Below are 25,231 nucleotides of genomic sequence, written 5' to 3' on the forward strand. Positions count from 1 at the left end.
TTTTTTCTTTTTTGTGAGATTATTTGTGTGTACACTATAAATTATTGTATCACATTAGATCCCTTAGTGGATTGGAATTCACTTTTTTCACATTGGATCCCCAGTGGATCAGGTCATTTAACACACTTGTATTATTTTCACTTCATACTATTTATGATTATCACTTACATGTGCATTGATTTATTTAACTTTATATTCACGTAGTATTTATATATTTAGGTAGTGCTACATCACTTACTTCTGGTTATCTATTTGTCATAAGGTATATGATTAGATGTTAGCAGCTTCCTTTTATTAGGAGTTCCTCACTTTTTAAGATATTTCTTAACACTTTTGAGTTAGAGGAGCGCAGGAGGTTCACACCATTATTATCTAAAGCAAACGTAAGGAAGTACGAAAATAAAAACGCAAACCATTTAGCTTATGGAATCCAGTATATATGTAAGCATCTAGGTGAGGAAAATACTGACTACTGACTGCAGAGGACCAAGAGCCACACAGTAAGTACCAATGAGCAATAAAGGGTTAGAATCTCTGTCAAATTTTATTGCTGTCTGTGTCCCCATTTGAGATATTTCCAGTCACTCACTGTCCTGGAGACAAAAACAGAAGTATAAAGAAATCCCACCAACATAAGATCTTGACAGCTGTAATATTTCCAATCACATCCTGATGTGGTGACAACTGTAAACGTTTAGATTGGGAAGGTTTTCCAACATGCAGTTCAACAGTGGATGTGAACAGAGATCTTCTGAGATGTTCATAGGCAGCAAACCATTGCTTTAGGTTTATACAGGCTTTGGGGCAGCCAAAAACCATAACATTTACACTGCTCTAAAATTAAATTTTCCTTAGAATACATATGTGCTGACAAAAGTAGAGAGGCTGCCATAGCTGGCTTCAGAACTGATGGGGAACAAGTATGCAGAACTGGAGTTATGGCATCATACTTGGTGCAGGTCACAGACTGGTACGGAGACAGTCATGCAACCAGTATTTTGAGAAGGAGAGATGAGCAAAAGTAACCTTAAAGTTTTCCAAGACAACAGAAAATTTGATAATGACCAGGACAAGGTTTGCTACTAGGCTACATGGGCCATGGCTTATGGTGATTTTGTCACTAAGAGCAGCACCAAGCCCAGCATTATCAAGTATCCTGGAACCTGTGGAGCTGACATGCAGAACCCAGGAACCCTAACAGAATGGCATTGATTGTCTTACAGACTGCACGGTTACTGCAGACTACTTTCCCCACCTTCCCCCTGGTTCCCACCAGAGCCAGAACCCCCTGCACTGTCCTTATTCCCCTCCAAAGCTCCCAGCCCCTGTAGTGTCCCTCAGCTACCAGAAACAGCTGTATTTGTATAATGGTTGCCACCCAACATACATTACCAGATATTTTTTTTTCCTAAACTGAGGTACAAGCTTGAAAGTTGGATTATCACAAACTTGAGTATAAAATTTGCTTTCCCCAATTTGGCAAGAGACTCACTGCAAGTCTGTGAACGAATACAACTTCTGCCAATAAAGTAGAAAGCATTCCAGTCAAGGGTGCTCCACACACAAGAAACTGCTGCTTAAATGATTGCAAGGACAATTAGAGAGAAGGACCCTTCTAAGAAGCTGCTTGACATTACAGAAGCAGGTGCTCATTATTATATTTAATACGCAACTTCAGCATCAGATTAAGTTTTTCAGGAGATTATTTAAGACAGGAAGTCATCGCAATGTAATGAGTCTAACATTTTATAACAAAAAGTAATGGCAAGTAACTCTTACTTTTACGACCCACCAGCAAATCCTCAAGTCCATACTAACATCCTGGCCCAGTGATTCTGCAAGTCACTCAGCCAGAACTAAGGGTTCAGCCTATGTAAGATCACCCATCCATGATAGTCTTGTCACAATGCCCAGAGTGCTTCCTGGACACAAAGTACAAAAGTATTTACCACAGACACAATACAGGCTTATGATAAAAGCAGGTGTCATTGTCAGTACACCTAGACTCTATCAAAATTTACAAGTACAGTACTTTGGAGAACTGAATGGACAACTACTCCATGGGAACAGTGCGTAGTGTTAAACATCATAACTATGCCTCCTGTGGTGTAGACTGTGAACACTGGAAACGGAAATGGCCAGTGTAATGAACATGTGAACATCTAGTAAATAAAAGTAAAAAAAAAATAAAAAATAAAGCATAGACAGTGTTAACTTGTGAAAGCTGCCAAAAAAGAAAACACTTTGGGCTGTTGGCAGGAATGCTCCAACATCATTTGTAAATCTCCACAAGCCCCTGTTTGATGGGGTTTGTGTCTGCCTATTGGTAAACTGTCTGAAGTCCTGACTCTGCAGATACAAAATAGCAAAGAAGATATTCCAAATCAGGGATAGACACTCAACGGTAGCAAGATCTATTTGGTTTACCAAAAACAACTGGACCTTAACATTTTTATCATTCTGTATTATTTGATGCTTAACCACTTGCCTACCAGGCACTTATACCCCCTTCCTTACCAGGCCAATTTTCAGCTTTCAGCGCTGCCGCACTTTGATTGACAATTGCGCGGTCATGCAACATTGTACCCATATGAAATTTTGATCATTTTTTTATCACAAATAGAGCTTTCTTTTGGTGGCCACTGGGCGCTTTACTTTTTGCGCTATAAATAAAAAAAGTGCAAAAAATTTGAAAAAAAAAAGTTTGTTTCTTTTATAAAATTTTTCAAACAGGTATTTTTTATCCTTCACTGATGTGCGTTGATGAGGCAGCACTGATGGGCACTGATAGGCGGCACTGATGGGCACTGATAGGCAGCACTAAAGGGCACTGATAGGCAGCACTAATGAGGTGGCATGGATAGGCGGCACTGATAGACAGCACTAATTAGGGGTCACGGATAGGCGGCACTAATATGCAGCACTGATAGGCGGCACTGATAGGTGACACTGATGATGGGTACTGATAGACGGCACTGACTGGCATCACTGCTGGGCACTGACTGGCGGCACTGACTGGCACAACCCCTGGGCACTGACTGGTGGCACTGACTGGCAGCACTGCTGGGCTGCACTGGTGGGTGGCACTGGTGGGCGGCACTGGTGGGTGGGCACAGGTGGGTGGCACTGGTGGGCACAGGTGGGTGGGCACAGGTGGGTGGCACTGCTGGGCACATGTAGGTGGCACTTCTGGGCACAGGTAGGTGGCACTGCAGAGTGGCACAGGTGGGTGCACTGCTGGGCACAGGTGGGTGCACTGATGGGCACGGGTGGGTGGAGCTAGTGGGCGCACTGCTGGGCGGAACTTGCGGGTGGCACTGCTGGGCACCGATCATCAGGGCACTGATCATCAGTGCCCTGATGATCGGTGCCGATCCCTGCTCTGACAACTGCCGGTTCTCGGCAGTACTTTCCTCACGATCTGACAGCGTGAGGAAAGTGCAGCCGAGAACCGGCACTTGCATTTCCCTCTGATCAGCGGTGTCATTGGACACCGCTGATCACGTGGTAAAAGGCCGCTGTGATTGGACTTTTACCACATCACGTGATCAGCTGTGTCCGTAGGACACAGCGATCACGGAGATCGCCGGGTGCGCGCCCCAGGAGAGCGCGTTCTGGGAGGACGTCATATGACGTCCACCCAGAACTGGCCGGCCGCAGTGAAGCCGTCATTCGGCTATCTGCGGTCGGCAGCTGGTTAAAGTGTTTGTAAACCCTTAAAATATCCAGTGAAGTGGCTGGTCTCAGGTGATACACAAAGATGAAACAAATCCTCCTACATAGGTTTTACCTGTCAATCTGCAGTCTTCTTTTCCCTACATTTATTCAAAGTGCTGAATTTATAAAGCTTGTCTGAGCTTTCAGAGAGAAGGGGGTGGAGATATGAAATTACACACTGCAGAGATCAGTAAAGAGAGCTCTGAGAGCTGATTGGAGGGAACAGACACAATCCCCATCACTCAACTCACAAGGACAGAACTGAGGCTGTCAATCTGCTGGAGGTCCCTCCCGTCACCATTTTTCTCTTGGTGTCAGGAAAACTTGTCAGAAGTGATTCACGCTGATATCAGAGGAACAAGGCAGCAGACAGACATTACTCTTACTGCTCTAGATTGAGAAGAGTACAAACTATAGAGGGATAAGCTTTGTTCTTATTTCAGGTCTGATGTTTACAACCACTTATTTCATTATCATTAAGTTATAACGTTCTAGCAGAGGTTTCAGACTATTGTAAGACAGAGTTTCACCCTGTTCTAGTCGTACTTGACGACTAATGTAATACAAGATATTATCTATTTGCTCAAATGAACATGTCCATTTTGAACCAAAAGCAAACAATACTTTTTATTAGGAAGAACTGTTAGCAAATCATGATGAATACAGAAATGAAACACTCACCTAAATTATACCACATATCTCTGATTTCAAAGCCGATCTGCCTTCTCATATCACAGTACCTGAAAGATGAGAAACTAGTAATTAATGGATTTGCATCCTTGCTTCCCATCTCGTAGATAAATATTGGTGACAGAGTATTACTACGGCAGCCATAATTTAGGATGACAAGTTATGACAGCTTTTTAAACACTCTGCTGGAGAGAAGATGTCCTTGTAGATTTTAAGGGTAAACAAACAGCAGTGTGATTTTTTTTCCTTTTTTTTAATAGATATGGTCTACTCCATTTCTACTTAATCCATCAACATATTGCCTATAACTGGCCTTTGATGGCACTATTACATACAACATAAAAGGGCTCCAAACTTGCATCTGCCTGCTTACTGGAGGAATTTTGGTGGCAGTGGAGACTCTCTTCATGCTACTACTAAAAAGTAAGGATACAACACAATACATTACACCACTTCCGGAGTTGTATTCTTTTGTACAAAATTTTTGTAACTTGTCTGATTTTCTTATTGTGTGTACGAGACTTAAACCTAAGTGCAGACACTTTCTTTATGCTCCAGACAGTACAGATGCACTGATAACTACATGTTTTGCTTTAAGGAAGCAGTAGCTCGCCATAGATGCTCTGGAAGCACTGCTAGGCTTAGAGCGACTGGAGTCTGGGGCTTTTAAATTACTCCTTCCCTCCTGTCTTGATCTTAGCATCCTGGAAACTTGAGGTATGAGAAGACCACTATCAATCATCTTCATCTGGATGTTTTAATTAATTGGCCAGATGGCAGGCATTAGGGATGTAAAGTGACATTATCAAATCCCCAGCTACTGGGATCCACCCCAGATGTTTGCCGCCAGTGGGGAGGGAAATGCGCTTCAAAGTTCTGAGCTCATCTGGCACCAAGCCCAACAACAATACACTATGCTGGTTAGCACCCTGTGGAAGTCAACTGTCTTTTTAAGGTGGACCCAGCATGACAATATGCTATACAAGTGGTGATTTGGTTAAAAAAAAAAGAGGAATCTATAAAACTGGATTTTAGATAAACAACTGAATTTTTTTTATATAATTATATTTATATTTGTAATGGGGCCCCTACAGAATTAACTAGTAACCACCATAACTTTTTTCCTCAGAAAATAGGTGCAAGAACTCAAACATGACAAATCCCCTCCAAACCGCATCAAAGAGTGGGTGTGGTCAAATTTCACCAACAGTGGGAGTGTTTTAAAAGGATATTAAATATCAGGGGTACATTATTTATTTATTTAATGTATAGCGCCGTCAATTTATGCAGCGCTTTACATATATATTGTACATTCACATCAGTCCCTAACCCTCAAGGGGCGTACAATCTAAGGTCCCCAACTCATATTCATACATACACATACTAGGGCCAATTTAGACAGGATCCAATTCACATACCAGCATGTCTTTGGAGTGTGGGAAGAAACCAGAGTACCTGGAGGAAACCCACACAGTCACAGGGAGAACATGCAAATTCCAGGCAGGTGGTGCCGTGGTTGGGATTCGAACCAACAATCCTAGTACTGCCAGGCGAAAGTGCTAACCATTTAGCCACTGTGCATTACATACAGAGTGCAGAGTTTTGGTAGAGGTTACACACAGTGCAGAGTTCAGGGGTGTGCTACATGCAGAGTTCGGGGGTGCGCTTTGTGCGGAGTGCAAAGTTCAGGGGTACGCTACACACAGAGTGCAGAATATAGCGTTCTTCCACTTCTGCTTACCTCTGCTTCCCTCAATCACATATCACTTTCACCCCTCGTCAGCTCTGACCTCTGCATGGAACTCCCCTCCATTTCCCGCATCTTCTACCCCCCCCTTAAAAGCTCCACCATCTTCCACAGGTCTTCCTTTTGTTACTGTATTATACTGAAACACCCAGTTGGCTTTAGTACCTCCCCGCACACTGTGTGTGGCTCTGCCTCTCACACTTGCAAGGAGATCATCCAGTGGGGGTGTTGGCATCCGCACTGCACCCAGAGCACCTACATCTCCCTTGTACCCATTCTACACTCAGTGGGAGACACTCAGGAGAACAGATTTGTAGGAGTCATTGAGGGACAAGCCGCCACTTGTAAAAACAGAAGTCAGACTTCTGTGTTTATAAGTGATAGTGGTGAACAGGGAGCAGAGGGCCTGAGCCAGAGATGGTGGAACTGAGTTCCAGCTGAAAAAAAGCCCTGATAATCACACAGTACATAGGCTCCTTGATGATGGCATGTGACTTTACCATACATATGCAAATGTGTGCAAAGTGAGATGTCATATATTAAAGTTAGACATTTTAATTCGCTAAACAGGACCTTGTGATGAGGAACTAAAACACAGAGGAGAACGGAGTTTGTGCATCACACGCAATTCCCGATCCACTCCAATGAACACCACAGTGTGCATTCACCTTATTAATCAATAATGGTTTGGGCTGTATTTGTTTTAAATAAAAAAAAAGGTCAAATAAACTGTAAAAACTTGTGGTGCACCGAAATGAAAATTCTGGACCAAAACCGAAAAGTCAGCATCCATTTGGCTGAAAAACAAAACGGACCGTTGTTTTTTAAAAACATTTTTTAATATCTATAATAGTATTATATTTGACTTTTTAATTAATATCATTAATTTAAATTATTATAAATTTATTTTCAGCACCTTTTTGGCCAACAGGCTGCTTTCACACTGAGCAGTTTCTGAAGCGTTTTTGCGTTAAAAAAGCTCAAGAAAATGTCAAAAGAAAAATGCATCCCTTTAAATTCAATGTATGTGTTCACACTGGTCCGTTGTGCTTACCTTGTGGTGTTAAAAATCCTGCTTGCTATATTTTTGGTCAATAAAAAAAAAAAAAAAAAAAAAAGAACCTCCCCCCTGAGGCCTGGTTCACACCAGTGCTTTTTGCAGAAATGCACTACAGTTCATTTAACATGTTTTCCTATAGGACATGTTCACATCTTTTTGAGCTGCTGCATTTTTGGAAAGGGTCGGAGACCTTTTTAAATGCAAAACGCTGAATTTTGGTTCAATAGAACTTCATGGAGAAGCTGCAGAAAATGCATGTAGTGCGGTTTTGACGCATTCTTCACAAGTTTTTGCCACTTTTTGATGCGTTATGCATTTTTATTCTGCCCATCAACAAGTTGGCCAAAGAAACCCACACAATGCAAAAGAGCGAATGCAAAAACACAAAATGCACTGCAAACAAACAAAATGCAAACTGCATTAGCGTGTACCAGGCCTGAAATGCATTGAAAATGTGGCAAAATCTCATCAAATCCCTGCGTGTTGCGTTTTTTGAGACACATCACCTATGAAAAATGCACCATAAACATGGCAAAATTGCGGGTTAAATCACGTGATTATTGGCACCTTTTTGCCGATAACACTATTTTCCCTAATACATTTCGGGCACTGATATATTGGTGCATACGTTTTATGCAGCTTATGGGGATGGTTTATGGAAATAATTGCTTTTAGCAACCAAACTCCAAGATTGATTTTACAAAAAGAAACTAGAAAAGAATTCTGATTGGTTGCCAAGTACAGCAGTACTATATAGGCTCTGCTCCACTTTATATCAAACCATGATTCTCCTGCTAGTGTAGAACTATGCATGTCAGGAAATCCTAACCTACCCTACAAAACACCACTATACTTCTCTCCTGTCTTGCCTTAGAAATTGTTTTCTTATTTAGGGCAAACCAAAAGCTTAGCTTTAATCCCCCAGTCTTAATGCTGAAAGACAAGAACAGCCTATAGTTCTGCTAGATAGGAGAATGTGACTTGCTCCATGTGACAGCGTAGGGCCAATCAGAGCTGGACTCCAGTGACTTAGTTTAAACAAGGTTTTCTTTACCCTCCCAAGGGCTGAACAGAGCAGTGAAGAGCAAAAGAAAGGCAAGCAAATGCATCTGTAGAGGTCTGCACTGATGTGAACCTGTTGCTTTGCCCTGCATGAGCAAAGCATAGATTCACTTTAAGTACTGTATGTGGCACTGGGTGAAAGAAAAAAAAAATTGTGCTAAGTGAAAAATGTTGAAATAATAGCAAAAAAGAAAAGCCTGACAAAAGGCATTATGCGTAAAGCATCCTGCAATAGACACAATGAATATATCCCATTGAACAGATGTCTTCAGACAGAAAGGTAAGCTTTGTAGTGTGCAGTGACAGAGAGTTCTAGACACAGGTACAGACAGAAGTAAAATGGATTAGCATTTCCTTCAAGCTGTAGAATATACAAAGCCTGGTTCCCTTCATCTCTAAATACTTCAATAAAGGAATATGCATACAGAAATACAATGCATTTATCAGCTGGAAAAAAAAAAACTAAATCCACTGGGCACCTCGCTCTACAGAATTAAAATCTATATACTATGCCAGTTGTGAAGGCAGAACTACATATATTTTATATACTGTCTATAACTCATACATGACTTACTTAAGCAGGATTTTGGCACGTTTGGCACTTGAGAAATTCTCCAGCTGCAAGGATTCTTGGGTGAGAAAAGCAACAGCCAGGTGAAAATAGTTATTCCATAGCTAGAACAGAAAATGGTAGCAATTACTTATCTCAGTCATGCATTCGTACCTGTTATTACTTAAGGATAACTCAACACAATGCTAATATTTAAAGAGAAACTAGAACAGATTTGAGTAAATTGAATGATTATTTTAGTTTTTAAATTCATGATTTACATCTTTTATATTTAAGTACAACCTTTTTTTTAACCAATATACGTATATTAAAGGCCCAGGCCAATTTTCAGTGCGATTGCACTTTGAATAACAACTGCGCAGTCATGCAATATTGTACCTATATGAAATTTTTATAATATTTTTCACATAAATAGAGCTTTCTTTTGGTGGTATTTTATCGCCACTGGGTGTTTTATTTTTTGCACTATAAACAAAAAAAAGAGCAAAAAATTAAAAAAAAAGAAAACATTTTTCTTTGTTTCTATTATAAAATTTTGCAAATGGGTAATTTTTCTCCTTCACTGATGTGCATTGATGAGGCTGCACTGATAGGACACAGCTGATCACATGGTAAGGCCACTGTGATTGGCCTTTTACCTAGTCATGTGATCAGCTGTGTCCGTAGGACACAGCAATCACCTGTGCTCTGGGAGGACGTCATAGGACACCTTCCTAGAACTGAACAACCGCACTGTAGCCATCATTCGACTATAGCGTGGCTGTAAAGTGGTTAAAGTGTTACTAAACCCACAACAGTAAAATCTGTCTGTATATGCAGTAAAGCATGCTTGTTATACCCATGTAGTGGATTGTGATAGACAGTCCACTTTCTATTAGATGATCAGTAAAATGACAATTTTATAGTCTTGCTACTTTCTGCTTCTTTCTCTTTAAATTCCTTACTCTCTTAAGTAAACCATCAGATATAAGTTGATAGAACAATGATAATTAAGATGGCGCCTTCATCCGGAGTCTCACCCTAGGTGACTCATTAGAAGGAAAGTATCTTTTAACATAAACAACCCCCATAAAAGGGAATGAGTCATTTTGGGGACAATGATTGGAAGATATCCACACGGATGGAAGAACACGCAGGAAACTTAGGGGACTTTTCACCCAATCATCGGACATGCTTCGCCTGCGTCATGAGACTTATAAATGTTACTGCTATTTCCTCAATAAAGTAGAAATTAGGAAGTTGGCAAACTGCATTCTGTGCCAGTGTCTTATTTCCACATGCACGTATTCTCACATTAATTAGGCTCACTGGTAGATCACAACAGCTGTGGTCGGTTAAGTGATCGCATCCAAAACACCCACTTTGTAACCTAAAGGGTTAATCCTATGCATTGTTAAAAAAAATGCTGTTTGATCCTGACTTCTCCGATCCTCTCCTTCTTCCACAGTACCCAATCCATCTGCTGATAGTACAGAGCTCTAGGAGTTACTCTGTACATTCTCAGTCTGGTGTGTATTGTTAGGTTTTTTTTTCTCTCTTTGGGAAGGTGCATGTGATCTGCACAGGGCCAATCAGCACTGTCCAGAGAGAGGGTCAGGGGTTATGCAGCCTCATAAAACAGTCAGAGCAGAATAAAAACTCCTCCCTACAAGCTTTAATCAGTGCTAAGATGGACACTGATAGACTTTACATGGCTGCTATATACTGCTGATGAGAAAATGCATTTAGCAGTTTATATTTACTACAATAATTGCAATTCCATATTCTGTGTACTGTGGGAGACCAGATATAGTGAATGCAGAGTCATGGGTTTAGTAAAACTAAGTCTTTATAGAAGACCAAAACAATGTAAGACAGGGAACGACAGGGACTAGTAATGTAGTGGTCAGAAAGAGGAGCCACATCAAGCAACAGAGGGTGCACAGGCATCCAACATCTGGAAGGTGTAGCTCTACTAGAGTGAACAATGGAATCTTTATGGAAAATTTTTATGAAGGCCCAGTTCCAGTTTTAAGTGACCAACCCACCATCCAAGTAAGTTTTCTCTATCAAAATGTCAATACTGTTATGATTAGCGATATGGAGTTTATAATGTAGAGGTGTAGGGCACAGCATTCAAAGTGGAGCAAAGTTGAGTATATAATATACTGCAGAGCAGACAGTGTGGTAGTTTGAAGAAGTATATTACATACAGCACAGTGTATGGAAAGGTCATATCACAATACACTTAGCATATGCAGCACCCGATGTATACTTTTCATCATGTGGTTGCTGCAGCGGGCTCAGTGCCACCAATAAACTCTGCCTTCTGTCTTTGCACAAATAGCCACTACCAGTTCAAGCTCCTTGGCTGACTATATGCCACCCCCTCTTCATATGACATCTGTGGCCATTGCCTCATTTCCCAAGAGGCCTGATGGCAATTCTGACCCTGAGCACATTAATGGATCAACTTGTTTGGTTATCTGCACGCTGGCGCCCCTCCCCCCTTCTTCAATCCTAGCCCTGTGTACACCAACTCTGTACCACACACACGCTTTCTCACAGGTACACTCAGACATGGTCTTCCAGCCCTAAACACTGATAGGACAAGTTGGAAAGACTGTCTGATTGCCATTGTTTTCTCCTGATAAGCCAGTACCAGTCACAATACGTATGTCTTTATGATCTAGCACTTCCTAGTACCACTTCATGTGTTTGCATTAATAAAGGAATATTAACAGTATACGGCTGCTTTAAGCAGATTGAATTCAGCATCTACAGGCTAGACTGGATTATATTCTTTCAGATCAGCACAACAGGAAAGAACTATTAGTTAAATGGCTCCCTGATGTACACTATGATCTCTATTTTTTACTAAGCATGCAAGTGAAGTAGTCATAAGAGTTGAAATCTTTTGCTTGCCAGGCAACTGCTCTTTATAAGCCATCTGTGCTCTTAGCAGTTCTGTTTCCTGCAACCTTCACATATGTCCGATATTTGTCATTAAAAGGCTGCATTATTGTGCACTTCTGTAGACTGGAAGAAAATACTTAGTACTTAGACGTCTCTTTTTAAACTGCAGAATAGCACGTAGCCTTTTATAACATCAGATGTTTTTCAAGTTTACCTTTCATTTTATCAAAAGTATTACAAAATGTCCACGTGTCTATTTCAAGAGAACCTGTCCTGAAGTATTACAGGATCTGCTAGTGCTGACTTGTTTTTGAGAGTCTAAAATCTAGCACTCAGGTTCTGCTCAAGGCTCCTTATAGCTGCTGCCACCAGCAGCGGGGGGAAGCTAGATTGTATACTCACCTTCTCAAGTGCTTTGGCTAATTTCACACTTTTACGAGGATTGATCGTACAGACATTTTTTTTATAAAGTGCACGCTACAGTGCCAACTTCTTTTTCCTTTCACTACTTGCTGCATCACTGACCTGGAACATGTGCATATAAGTACCCAGACAACTGATATGCACTTACCTGCTCCAAGATTACTGATGCGTTAAGTAGTTGAGACAGGATCAGGATGATGACCTTGGAGGTTGGATTCTTTAAAAGACAGGTCAAAAATACCCTACTACTAACATGCAGTTTGTAAGTTAGACAAAAGCAACCGTCTTGACACAACTATTTAACTATGTGTGCATATACACTAGCCTACATCAGGTTTTTTTTTCACACAAGCACATATTTTCTTTGTATTGTCTGTTTATTGTATTGTCTAAACACAAGAAGCATGTGCGTTCTTAGGGCCCTTTCACAGGGAGATCCGATGAGGTCCACCATTCAGTTTTTCAGGCTGACCTGATTGGACGATCCATGCATTCCTATGGACTGGCAGGTGTAAATTAACCTGTGTCTGTTTACACTCTCCTACCTCTAGATTCAATCTGGCACACTATAAAAAAAATGGCGGAGGACTGTATCCTCTTTTGTTTGCGTGGAAAGAATCGGAGGCAGCCATGTATAAAAGGAGAGCAGAGTCCATTAACTCCCAGTTGCCCATAGTGCAGAGTGGGCTCTATCCACGTCCACTCTCCATAAACTGAGCAGACACGGGCCTGTCATCCGCCCCACTTTGCTTCGATCAGCAGGGGATCTGTGCAATGCAAACCGCCCATGTGAAGGGGCCCTTAATGAAATAAAATTTTGCCTTTGTGAAGAAGCTTCCTGCAAATACAGACCGGTCACTGCTGATAGCCCACCTTTCCAACAAGTATACTCACCTATAAATACTCTTCCTCCCTGCACAGATTCTGTTGCTGCAACACAAAGGAGCTTCTAGGTATGGGGGAACATATGACCTTCCTCATGGGACAGTGCTAGGCCCTAAGTGGTAAATCGACAAACCGGTGTTTATCCAAAGTGGCCTCCTGCAGCTGGTAGGTGACAAGGTAACATGGGTAGGGGAGTATATATTGTTTAGGGAACAATTGGTGAGTGATCGTGTCTCTTCAAAAACGTTAACAGAAATGGCAGGTTCTCCTAATATTATATTTTTGAAATATAATTCTACTTACCTGCAGCTCAAAGTTTGCTTGATCCAAAAACATCTTGTTTAGCATGTCGGCATACTGATTAATAGCTCTTAAGAAAACTCTGTAAGATAAAGGCAAAATAGCACAATTACACACATTCTACAATATCATCAGTTGTACATTTTAATAGTAAAGATAGGAAAACAAGAAAATATTGGAACAAGTTATCGGCCACAAAATACTGATCACTATATCCCTGTGCTCTAAGTGGTCTCTCATGGAGGGTGAGTACATGCCCACAGGGCACTAATATGGAAAATACAGTGTGAGCTGCTATGGGTGTCAATGATTGATGTGAATGCTTTCAAATTCCCAATAAAGTTCTCCAGAATATTGTAGCATGCTATAAAAAGAAAGTACCTTTAAGAGAAATATCCAGGACTGTTCTGCTGTTTCCTTTATGCACACTGCTCTTCCTTTTATCAGCTATAAAGCCAATTCAAAATTCTGAATGGTATCTGTGACAATACCAGACAGATTACCAGAAGAACTTGATATTCATAGAGTTTTACGTTGCAGCTATAAGTATAATGTACACAAAGAATACCATGCACTCAAAATAAACTCCCGTGGGTTAGCTGTGCGGTGAAACAAGCACATCACCTATGTCTATTATAATCTGCCAATCTGGCCAGAAATGCAGTGTTCTTGTCACTTCCTGTGAGCTGAACTGGAAGCATAAAACAATATTATCTTCCTATTATAAACTGCTAATCTGTTCCTCTACGTAATAGAGATGAACAAATGCAAACATGTATGGATTCAGTGGAGGAATGAGCATAGCCACCCAGGACTAAAGGGTGAAAATATCTGGTAAGATATACTACATTTTGTTTTGAGGTGTGGATATGCCTTAAAGTATACCTAAAGGCAAAACATTTTTTTTTTTAGTTTTGGATATAGAGTGGAGAGGGATTAGAACACCTGTCAGCTTTTATTGCTGCCTGTGTCCGTGTTAGGGAGATTCACCGTCTCTATTCGTTGTTGATTATCAAAGTGAAAGTAAGATAACCCCAGATTTTGGGTTCACATCAGAACAGGAAAAGAGGAAATCTTCCAATGGTTCTGGTGACCTGGTATGACAGCAGGATTCTCTCACTTTAGAGGGATTTCCTCTCAGGTCCTGTTTTAGCTATACAACAAGAAGTGAAGGGACATCTCCCCAATGGGACACAGAAGGAAAAAAACTGACAGAGGTTATAACCCATCCTTACTCTATCCAAAATGAAAAAAAAAAAGTTTTGCTTATAGGGGCACTTTAAAGAGGAGCTTCAGTCTGTCTGAGAAAATGTAAAAGTCAGCAGCTACAAACACTGCGCTTTGTGAATGGTCCTGCAGCCTTTTGGGACCTATGCCGTGTCCCACAAGGTTGCAGGAAGAGGGGGGGGGGAAGAAAGTCTGGTGGAATCACCGATCTGAACAAAAGTGGGAGCAGTACCTGTTAAAACCAGGTACCCCCCCAAAAGAAAAAAAAAAAAAAGTGTCAAAAGTAGAAGAGGAGGGGGGAGGAGGAGGGCATAAAGCGGAACTTCCCCTACAGGGCGATGTTCTACTTTAACCACCTCCTGCCCGCCATATAAGCTAATGACTTGAGGGCAGCGGTTCTCTCGTTCTGGGACAACGTCATTTGATATCCTCCCACTCTGTGTGTGCACGCCCTAGGAGGCGATCGGCGGTGCACTGTCTCCCTGGGACACAGCGGACCAACGATCACTGTAAAGAGCCGATGAGGTTGGCTCTGTTATGTGATCAGCTGTGTCCAATCACAGCTGATCACATGTAAATAGGAAATGCCTTTTATTGGAAGTCCTCTCCTCCCACTGACAGCTCATGAGGAGAGGAGAGCCGTAATCGGCATTACTCAGAGCGGACAACTACACTGTCATCAGGGCACTGATGATCAGTGCCCTGATGATTAGTGTAGTCCCATCAATGCCACCTGTAAGTGCCATCAATGCTGCATACCAGTGTCCATCAATGCCAGATATCAGTGCCTACCAGTGCACATCAGTGCCCATCAGAGCTGCCTTTCAGTGCTGGTCAGTGCCGCCTATCAGTTCCTCGTCATCAGTGCCACCTATCAGTGCCCATCACTGCAGCCTCATTAGTGCACATCAGTGAAGGAAAAAATTTACTTTTACTAAGAAAAAACTTCTTTTTTTTTTTAAATTTTCTGTCTTTCTTAGTTTGTTTAGCAAAAAATAAAAACCCCAGTGGTGATTAAATAACACTAAAAGAAAGCTCTATCTAAAAAAAAAAAATGATAAAAATGTGGTTTGGGTACAGTGTTGCATGACCGCGCAATTGTCATTCAAAGTGCGACAGCGCTGACAGCTGAAAATTGGCCTGGGCAGGAAGGGGGTAAAAGTGCCCGGTAGGCAAAAGGTTAAGTGACAGCAATAAACTATTTGCAACAGAGAGATCAGAACGCCGTATCCAGTCCTACATTAATTTTAAATGATGCCCGAAGTTGTTATTTTGGTTATGAATGGATACTGGTAGGCTTCATCTGTCAATAGCAAGTCTCCTTTTTCTGATGTTCCAATTTCTTTTGCAAAATAAAAGCAATACAAAGGACTCAATCAAGGAAATAGGACGCTTTTTAAATGATGCTTTAAGTGGCTGCTTCTAGATATCAAAGCACAACCACATCACTGTATTCCAAGACCTAAAAGTCAACTTTTAATATAGCTTATTTTTTCCTATGTCCAGGAAAAATAAAAAAATGTGCAAATATAAGAAGTTTTTGGGGTTTTTTTTTCTTCTTTTGTGGTTCCCAAGAAATCCCCAATTCTCTGTAAATTTTTAACTCCCTGGCAGGCTTTAAAAAATGCAAGTGAAAGCAAAAATAGAGTTTCCCTGGCATTGTTCTACATTTGCATTCCCCCCCCCCCCACACACACACACACCTACTTACAATCCTAATTTCCAGATGAGATGAGCAAGAACAGCAGAGAAATGCTGGGAATGCTCATTTTTCATATAACAGAAGTGTAGGCTGTCCAACTTTCCTACAATCCCTTCCAAATTATTTAAATACATTTTTAACTATTAAAGAACTGGCCACTGCTGTTTCTAGGAATAACACTTCAGGAAATTACCGTATTACAATGCAAGATGAGGCAAAAGCCAGTGTTCATTCTGTCAACTAAAATATTTTGGCAACAAAATGAACTCTTATTTAGTTGACTAAAATACACTTAAAACAATTCAGATGACTAAAATACGACTAAAACCCAAATGGCATTTTAGTCAAAAGACTATTACTAAGGCCTGGTTCACACCTATGCAGTTTGCTTTTGATCTGTTTCTGCAGTGATTTTTGCAGTGCGTTTTTGCCATATTTTGCATTTATTTGGGCAAATTTGTTTTGGGCAGATTAAAAAAGGCAAAACATGTCAAAAATGCATCAAAAAACACACTACATGCTTTTCTGCAGCATCTCCACTCAAGTCTACTGAACCAAAAATGCACCAGTGGCAGAAAATGCATAGATGTGAACGTGTCCTATAGAAAAACATGTTAAATGGACTGTAGTGCATTTCTGCAAAAAGCACTAAATACATATTGGTGTGAACCAGGCCTAAACCTAAAAAAATGTTGATGTCAAAATTAACACTGGTTATACATCACTACAGATAAATCTGTGTCTGTAGTGCATGTTCAAACCTTAAAGGATAGGTTCCACTTTGGAGCATGTTACATGTTCCACCTGTTTTTAGGGAGGAACATGTAACATGTTCCCATAGCCGCAGCCGCCACCCTCCCTCCCTCTGACAGATAGTACAGGGAGAAGATTCCACGTACTATCATTCAGATTTGAAAACAGTGAGGCCATGTGGAGCTCCTCCCACATGGCCGCGTCACTCATTCACAGTGTTCTGTGAATGAGCGCCTACAAGTCCTGACAGCCTTAGTAGCTGTGGGCTTGTAGTTGTCAATGAACTACCAAGGCGCTGTGGAGTGCCAAGGTACTTCATTGAAGCTTCCTGTCAGTATATCTGCTTGACCGTACATCCCCTACGGCAAGCAGATATTCTGACAGGTCTGCAGGAGACCTGCATGGTTTCAGCAATCTACTGATCACTGGTGCAATGCTTTCTATGCTCCTTTGGACAAAATAATAAATGCACCTTTTTTTACCTGCAAAAAGGTCTAAAGGTCTTTTGTCTAAAAGGTGAACTTATCCTTTAATACCATATGAAAAATGTTTTTAGATTTTTTTTTACTCCAGGAATATATAATGTGTTTGGAAATTCTAGAGAAATGCTTAAATAATGCATTAAATGCATTACAATTTAACTAAACCCATTAGATTTTAGTTGACTAAAATGTACTGGAGATGAAACTAAAATAATTCAGATGACTAAAATATGACTTAAACTAAAATGGCATTTTCGTCAAAAGACTAGGACTAAAACTAAATCAAAATTTGACATCAAAATTAACAATGGCAAAAACACCAATCAGGTATTCAGAGCATTATATGCAGTTATACTTCACAAGGTAATCCATCTGTTAAAAAGGACCAGCATGTTTTTTCAGCATATATATTTTGTTGTTCAAATACAGACTATAAGCATACAGTTTTTAAAAAGCGGCTCATTACATTCAGTCATGGCTGTCAGTCACTCCGACACTCTATGAGCCATTCCACTGTATTCACCAGTTTGTCTCTGGCACAGGTAATAGCAAGTGAAGAATATAATCAATACCTATAATTATTTCAGTCCACGAAATGAAATAATGGAAAAAGATAACAACTATCATGAAGTCACAAGACTATTAGCTTCTTTAATTACCAAAAATCACAGATATTAGGCTGATCCACGATGTGCTCTCTGTTTTACGTTGAAAAACTCTGAAGATATATACCAGGTGGGTTAAGCAGCTGACACTGTGTATCATATGGTATTGTGCATGACTGGAGTATGTGCGTAAAGGAAAAAATGTGCTCCATTAATGATTGTGGTGTGATTTCTTGCATTAATAAAACTTGCTGCAATTCAAATACCAGTTGGTGTTAGATCATTTTCTACAATACCTTTTTATGTGATATGGTCTATAGCACCCTCTCTCAACCTTTTCACCAAAGAGGAACCCTTACAAAAAATTGTATTAGGGAATCAGTATCAGGGAATAGTATTAGTATATCTACAACTCATGATACATTAGTGTGATGGCTAATGGAATAAATGTCCCTTGCACTTGTAATCATTGGGAAGAATAACCCTATTACAGATAGCTAAAAAGATCAATGGTGTCATTGGGAACTTATCTGTAAGACAGAAATTGTTAATTGCTCTAGGAATCCCTAGCAACCTCTGGAGGAACCCTAGTTGAGAAACCCTTGGCTATAGGCTCTTTCTTCTATTTTTATCTGGTGATCCAGCCAGTAAGTCTCTTTTATAAAAGCTCAAGCTCTCCAGCAGAAAGTATCAGTTTGCATGGATGAGACAAACCATTTAACACTGGCAAAGGTTGGTAAAATTATCAGATTTTGTTTATTCATGTAAAACCTTTATCCCAAAAGGAAAAAACTGCTTGAGGTATGGGTTTAAGTAAAAAAACAAAAACAAAAACATATATATATATACACACACACACACACACACACACACACACACACACTCTCACCTAGGTGGATGTAGCATCAGTCAAAGAACGCTGATTGCTCAGTTCCCTGACTGTCAGGCTCTGGCTCTCTGATCTTCCCCTCCAGCGCTCACTGAAGCGATGGGCTGTGGATGGGCTACAGTGGCTGGCTCAGGCTCTCAGAGGCTGGGCCAGCTGCTGGTCTAGGCATATGGGTGGATCATGACCATATGATCAGAAGCCTGGATCACCTCTTTGATGTCAGCTGACAGCTGGCTTTAGTTCTCTGTCATCTGAAAATGGGTCATATGAGGACAGAACGAACTGCACTCCAGTGATCCAGAGAAGTACAGCCATAACATGTTATACTTAGCCTTTAAATCTGCTAATACATTTAACACTACCCTCCCTCCCAGACTGACAATGCTGCTGTCTGTTGTGCCTCCAGTGCTCGTTCATCCAGAGTGGGGTCTCACAAATACTGGTGGTGTGTTACTGAACAGATCACCAGGTAAAAACAGAGGGAAAATGAAAATGGAAGTAGCCACCATATCTAATCATTGGTAAGCTGCAATACAGCGGGAATGGAAAAGACTCACCCCCCTTAATATAATAACATTTTGTTGCTCTGCAGCCTGAAATGAAGGCAAACAAAACTTTTTGTTTCAGACTTGAAGACTGCAGTCTTCAAGTCATTCCACAAATTTTCAATTGAGTCTGGGCTCTGAATAGGCCATGTAAGGACATTCACCTTTTTCTTCTTCAACCACTGTCTGTTGCCATGAAAGGCCACATGCAGTCACGATTGATCTGTGCAAAAATGCACCTTGAAGATTCTGAGACCACATGGAAAAAGGTGTTATGGTCATATAGACTAAAATTGAATTATTTGGCCTCAACACTAACCGATCTGTCTGGCAGAAATGCAATACAGCTCGCCATCCAAATAAGACCATTCCTAGAGTAAAAGCATGGAGGTGGTAATATCCTGTTATGGGGATTTCTCTGCAGCAGGGACTGAAGTACTTGTTGAGATAGAAGAAAAATGGGGCAAAATACTGCCAAATTCTTGAAGAAAATCTGCTGACCTCTGCCAGAATGTTGTCAATGGGAAGAAGGTTTACTTTTCAATGACCCAAATCACACAGCAAAAATGAGCACACAGTGGTTGAAGGAGAAAAAGGTGAATGTCCTTGCATGGCCTAGTCAGAGCTCAAACCCCATTGAACATTTGTGAAATGACTTGAAGACTACAAGTCCACAAAAGGTCACTATCCAATTGAACTGAACTTGAGCAGTTCTGCAAAGAATATTAGGCAAATATTGCAAAGTCTAGATGTGCAAAGTCAGTACAGACAGATCCCAGCAGACTAAAGACTGTTATTAAAGCAAAAGGTGGCTGTTTTTGAATTTTTTTCTGACATGTTGGCATTCTATCTTTCACTAGGATGTTATAAGCTGCACTGAGTAAATGCAACTGAATAAAACAAAAGTTGTGTGTCTTCATTTCAAGCTGCAGAGCAACAAAATATTATATTAAGGGGGGGGGGGGGGGTTATTTTCTATACCTTCTGTATATTATACTTTTGTTTTTGGGTTTAATACCGCTTTAAACCCATTTGTCATTATTCAGGTATGCTTGCAAGCTAATGGTTTTTCACACCATCCAAATCACAATGAAATCTGCAAGAATTTTAGCACAAAGAAAACTAAGTTTTAATACTTGATTAATGTAAAAAAGGGTCCATAAAATCACATCTGTCCTTTGCGGGCTTGAGAAAGGGCGAATGTGACTGTTGGAAATCATTGTGGCGCTGTGATCTTTGACGACTTATATGTAAATAAAACACCTCAATTAAAGGATGGCAAATTACATACTAAAATCAAAACACAAGATGATGTATTGCAGTTTGTCAGAGAAGCAGGAAGTAGTAAAATACATCAGATATCTCGAAGATGAACAAAAATAAAAATGAATAAAAAAGCAAATGCTTTCAATGTTGTACAACAAATGTATTTTGGAAATGCGAACTATATGTGTACTAAATAATTGGAGATTAAGAAAAATCTAGTGACATGCTCTGGCCTGCAGCTGGACCAATGCAATGTGTATGAATATTTGCACTGCACTTCTGCATATGCCAGGCATTCACAAACCAGATCCAGATGGTCTAAACTGAGCAGAAATGAATTACAGCAAAAATGGAATGTTTTACTTGCTATTCAAATGACTTAAGTATTGATCTACATTAAAAAAAAGCAGCATTATTCCAGTAAAGTCTAATTAATACCATTAATCTGGAGGCCAGACTTGTATCTCTGCATAGTGGTCTGTCAGTGTCGTGTTGGTGACAACAGCAGGCTTCCTTTACATTAGTGATGATAAAGTAAGCAATAACGCTGCTCTGATACTGTATGAACAAGATCTTACATTACTACAGGGAGCAGATTTTACTGGTGGAATTAGCTCTGCCCCCGGGTCTCTCCATCTATGTTGTCTAGATATTGCTTCATTTCCCAGGAGAACCGTTGGATAAGAGCATAAAACTCAAAACAACCACTAGGATGGGAGGTAAGATAAAAGCATTTTTTTTGTAATCTTTAAAAATTTTTCAAATAAAGTTTACAGAATTTCTACTGCCGATTTGCAAGGGCTGGAACTGCCATCTTGATTCCAGCTTTACTACTTGAGTCAATAAATAGGAAGCATGAGTTTAGCAGGAGTACCAAACTGTAAACATGTGTCCCATTTAAATAGTGAAACTAGGATTGAGAAAAGCCATGGAGCCTATACCTTTAAAACACAAGTCAGCAACTGACGCATCCATATTTCTGCTCTAAATGGTTCCCCTTAAAGAGGAACTTTACTTTTGCAGACTTGAAGAGTAGAGAAAGTAATGTTTCAAATTTTACATCAATAATTATGCTACCAAAATTAGTGCGTGCTGTAAATTGCCTCCAGTATTGTTCCTACTTCTCCTTTCCATTGCCTGCTGCCATTTTGTTAAAGCCCAGAGCCCATAAGCAGCAGTAAATATTTAGGCTGTAAGCCAATCGGTGCCTTTACATTTTCAGCAGTGCTGAAAAATAGAGAGCAACTGAGCATGTGCAGAGCAGGAATTGAAAGTTCTAGGTAGCGGGCTAAAGTTTGCCCCAAAGAAGAAGATTAGTAAATTTGACGTTTATGTTGATTTCCAAAAATATGTGAGTAAATTAAACATTAAAAAATACATGATGACCAAACCAGATGAGAGAAATGTTATGACGAGAATTATCCAGACAGATGTATAACACACAACATTAAGGAATAAATCTAACTCTCTCAAGTGAATGAGAATGGACAACTGGAAAAAAGGAAAGATATTGTTGTGAGACCAGCCAATAAAGGAGGAGGAATAGTAATTCTATCTAGGGAATACTAGAAGATTTAAATATAAATAAACAGCGCAAATTTAGATGATTAATCAATATAATAAATCATATAAAATAGGTGCATAAATTATTCGTGTTTGCCCTTAATCTTAAACAAAAACACCCAAAAGTCCATGTGCTGAAAACATAATTAAATTGTTGAAATAAAAGTGCAAACTTCTTTTCTTCAAAAAATACTTTCACCTTCCACCCGTGCACAAACCAACATCGAATACACTCACCAGAACTTGGTGAGTAAAAGACCTTTAAGGAATTTTTAGGGATCCTAAACCCTCTTTGGTGCCACGCTAGGGAAAATCTTCACCCTCCGAATAGACTCCACCATCCAACCAAAAGAAAAAAACTCACATAGCATAATATTGTCACACAATAGTAACTTTTTCCAAATGGAGATTAAGGCCACTCACATGTTAAACACTTGCTAAAGGCATGTTTATTATGTATAAAAGGCTTCAGTTCCAGCAGATATACAAACTTTTCCTTCCAGGACTCTCACATCCACAGTGGAACAAAGACAGGACTCCTCTTAGACCAAACAGTGAACCAAGATGGCCGCTGGAACGCACCGCTCAGCGTGCGTTCCACTCACCGGAAATGACGTCAGGCGCATGGAGTGTGGACCGGAAATGCGTTTCCGGTCCACACTCCATGCGCCTGACGTCATTTCCGGTGAGTGGAACGCACGCTGAGCGGTGCGTTCCAGCGGCCATCTTGGTTCACTGTTTGGTCTAAGAGGAGTCCTGTCTTTGTTCCACTGTGGATGTGAGAGTCCTGGAAGGAAAAGTTTGTATATCTGCTGGAACTGAAGCCTTTTATACATAATAAATATGCCTTTAGCAAGTGTTTAACATGTGAGTGGCCTTAATCTCCATTTGGAAAAAGTTACTATTGTGTGACAATATTATGCTATGTGAGTTTTTTTCTTTTGGTTGGATGGTGGAGTCTATTCGGAGGGTGAAGATTTTCCCTAGCGTGGCACCAAAGAGGGTTTAGGATCCCTAAAAATTCCTTAAAGGTCTTTTACTCACCAAGTTCTGGTGAGTGTATTCGATGTTGGTTTGTGCACGGGTGGAAGGTGAAAGTATTTTTTGAAGAAAAGTAGTTTGCACTTTTATTTCAACAATTTAATTATGTTTTCAGCACATGGACTTTTGGGTGTTTTTGTTTAAGATTAAGGGCAAACACGAATAATTTATGCACCTATTTTATATGATTTATTATATTGATTAATCATCTAAATTTGCGCTGTTTATTTATATTTATATTGTTTGTGTTTTCACGATTGGCACAGCAGCATTTTTAGAGTGTTATTTGGAAAGTTTTGGCGCAGGAATAAGTTTTCTTGTATAAATGCTAGAAGATTGACAGAGACAACATGAAGATGAAAATGCCTATGATAAACTATTAAGGAACCCAACAAGAAAATATAAAAAGGATCTAGAAAATCTGGTGAAAAAAGGAGTGAAGAAAAAGATCCTGAATGATAAAGAAGCAAGGTGTCTTGTTCCGGATACATGAAGTATACCAGTGATATACACATTACCTAAAATCCACAAGGATAAAAAAAAAACCTCTGGATCTCCCCATAGTCAACAGAATTCAATCGGTAAGGACAAGACTGGGCCAATACTTGGATCAGTTTCTTCAACCTCTTGCACTTAAAACCAAAACATATCTTAGAGACACAAAACATCTTATTAAAATACTGGAGGATACCCCTGTTAGGGAAAGGCCACTAATATTGGCCACAGCAGATGTTTCCTCATTATACACTATTATAGGACATCGGGAAACGTTGGATGCAACAAATTGGGTGATTCGAGAGCTGAGTGAGCTTCATTGCCCACAGAGGAAATATCTATTAAAGTGTTTGGAAATTTGTTTGAAACATAACTATTTCTGGCATGATCACCAATAAAAGGGATAGTGATAGGAGCTAGGTTTGCTCTTAGCCTGGCTAACCTGCTCATGTCACAGTGGGAAGAGGGAGTTATCTATCAGAATAGATCAAAGGAATTAAGATTATACAGGAGATTCATCGATGATATGATTATTTGGAAAGGAAACAAGGAGAGTTTAGAATTATTTTTGAATACCCTGAATAGAAATTAAAAAGATATTCGATTGTCATGGGAGCTTTATGAGAAGAAAATTAATTTTCTTGACTTAGAATTAATGGTCAAAGAGAATAGATTTGTAACCAAGACTCACTTTAAAATAGTAGATCAGAATGGGTATATCCCTGTTGATAGCTGCCATCATTTTTCCTGGTTAATGAACATACCTAAGGGTCAGTTTATCCATTTGAGGAGGAACTGTATGGAGAAAAGTGATTATGATGAGCAGCCTACATTTTTTGGTCATCATTTTATTCATAAGGGATATGAAGAGAGTTTCATCAATCAGAAGATCAGAGAGGTTGCAGAATATGATAGGAAGAAATTAATTGAGGCTAGAAGGATAAGAGAGCAGGCTAAGGACCAAATTCCTATAGTATTGGATTTTATCCTCCAACATAAGATTGAAAAGATGTTTATCAAATATTGGCCTATTCTTAAAGGATAGGTTCACTTTTGGAATATGTTATAATTTCCACCCATTTTTAGGGTGGAACATGTAACATTCTCATAGCCACGCCCACTTCCCCACCTCCCTCTGACAGACAGTATGGGGAGAAATTTCCCTGAACTATCTGTCAGATGACCGCGTCACTCTTCACAGTGCTCTGTGAATGAGTGCCTACAAATCCCGACAGCCTTAGCGGCTGTGGTCTTGTAGTTTTCAATTAACTACCACGGCACTGTGGAGTGCCGTGGTAGTTCATTGAAGCTTG

At 40.1% G+C, this 25,231-nt stretch overlaps 1 protein-coding gene across 2 annotated transcripts in view; it reads right to left on the minus strand.

The window, feature by feature from the left end:
* DOCK1 (dedicator of cytokinesis 1) overlaps positions 1-25,231 on the minus strand; it is a 536,657-nt gene that overhangs the window by 129,522 nt on the left and 381,904 nt on the right. For both annotated transcript variants that reach the window (XM_089669568.1, XM_089669578.1), the window contains exons 30-32: positions 13,354-13,432; positions 8,851-8,951; positions 4,399-4,457 (exon numbers count right to left, since the gene is read on the minus strand). In XM_089669568.1, coding sequence (XP_089525694.1) covers positions 4,399-4,457; positions 8,851-8,951; positions 13,354-13,432 — 239 coding nt within the window. The remainder of the gene's footprint in view (positions 1-4,398; positions 4,458-8,850; positions 8,952-13,353; positions 13,433-25,231) is intronic.

This window comes from Staurois parvus, unplaced genomic scaffold (genome assembly GCF_062004578.1).
Source record: "Staurois parvus isolate SC_StPar_1 unplaced genomic scaffold, SC_StPar_1.0 ptg000009l, whole genome shotgun sequence".
Classification (NCBI taxonomy): Eukaryota; Metazoa; Chordata; class Amphibia; order Anura; family Ranidae; genus Staurois; species Staurois parvus.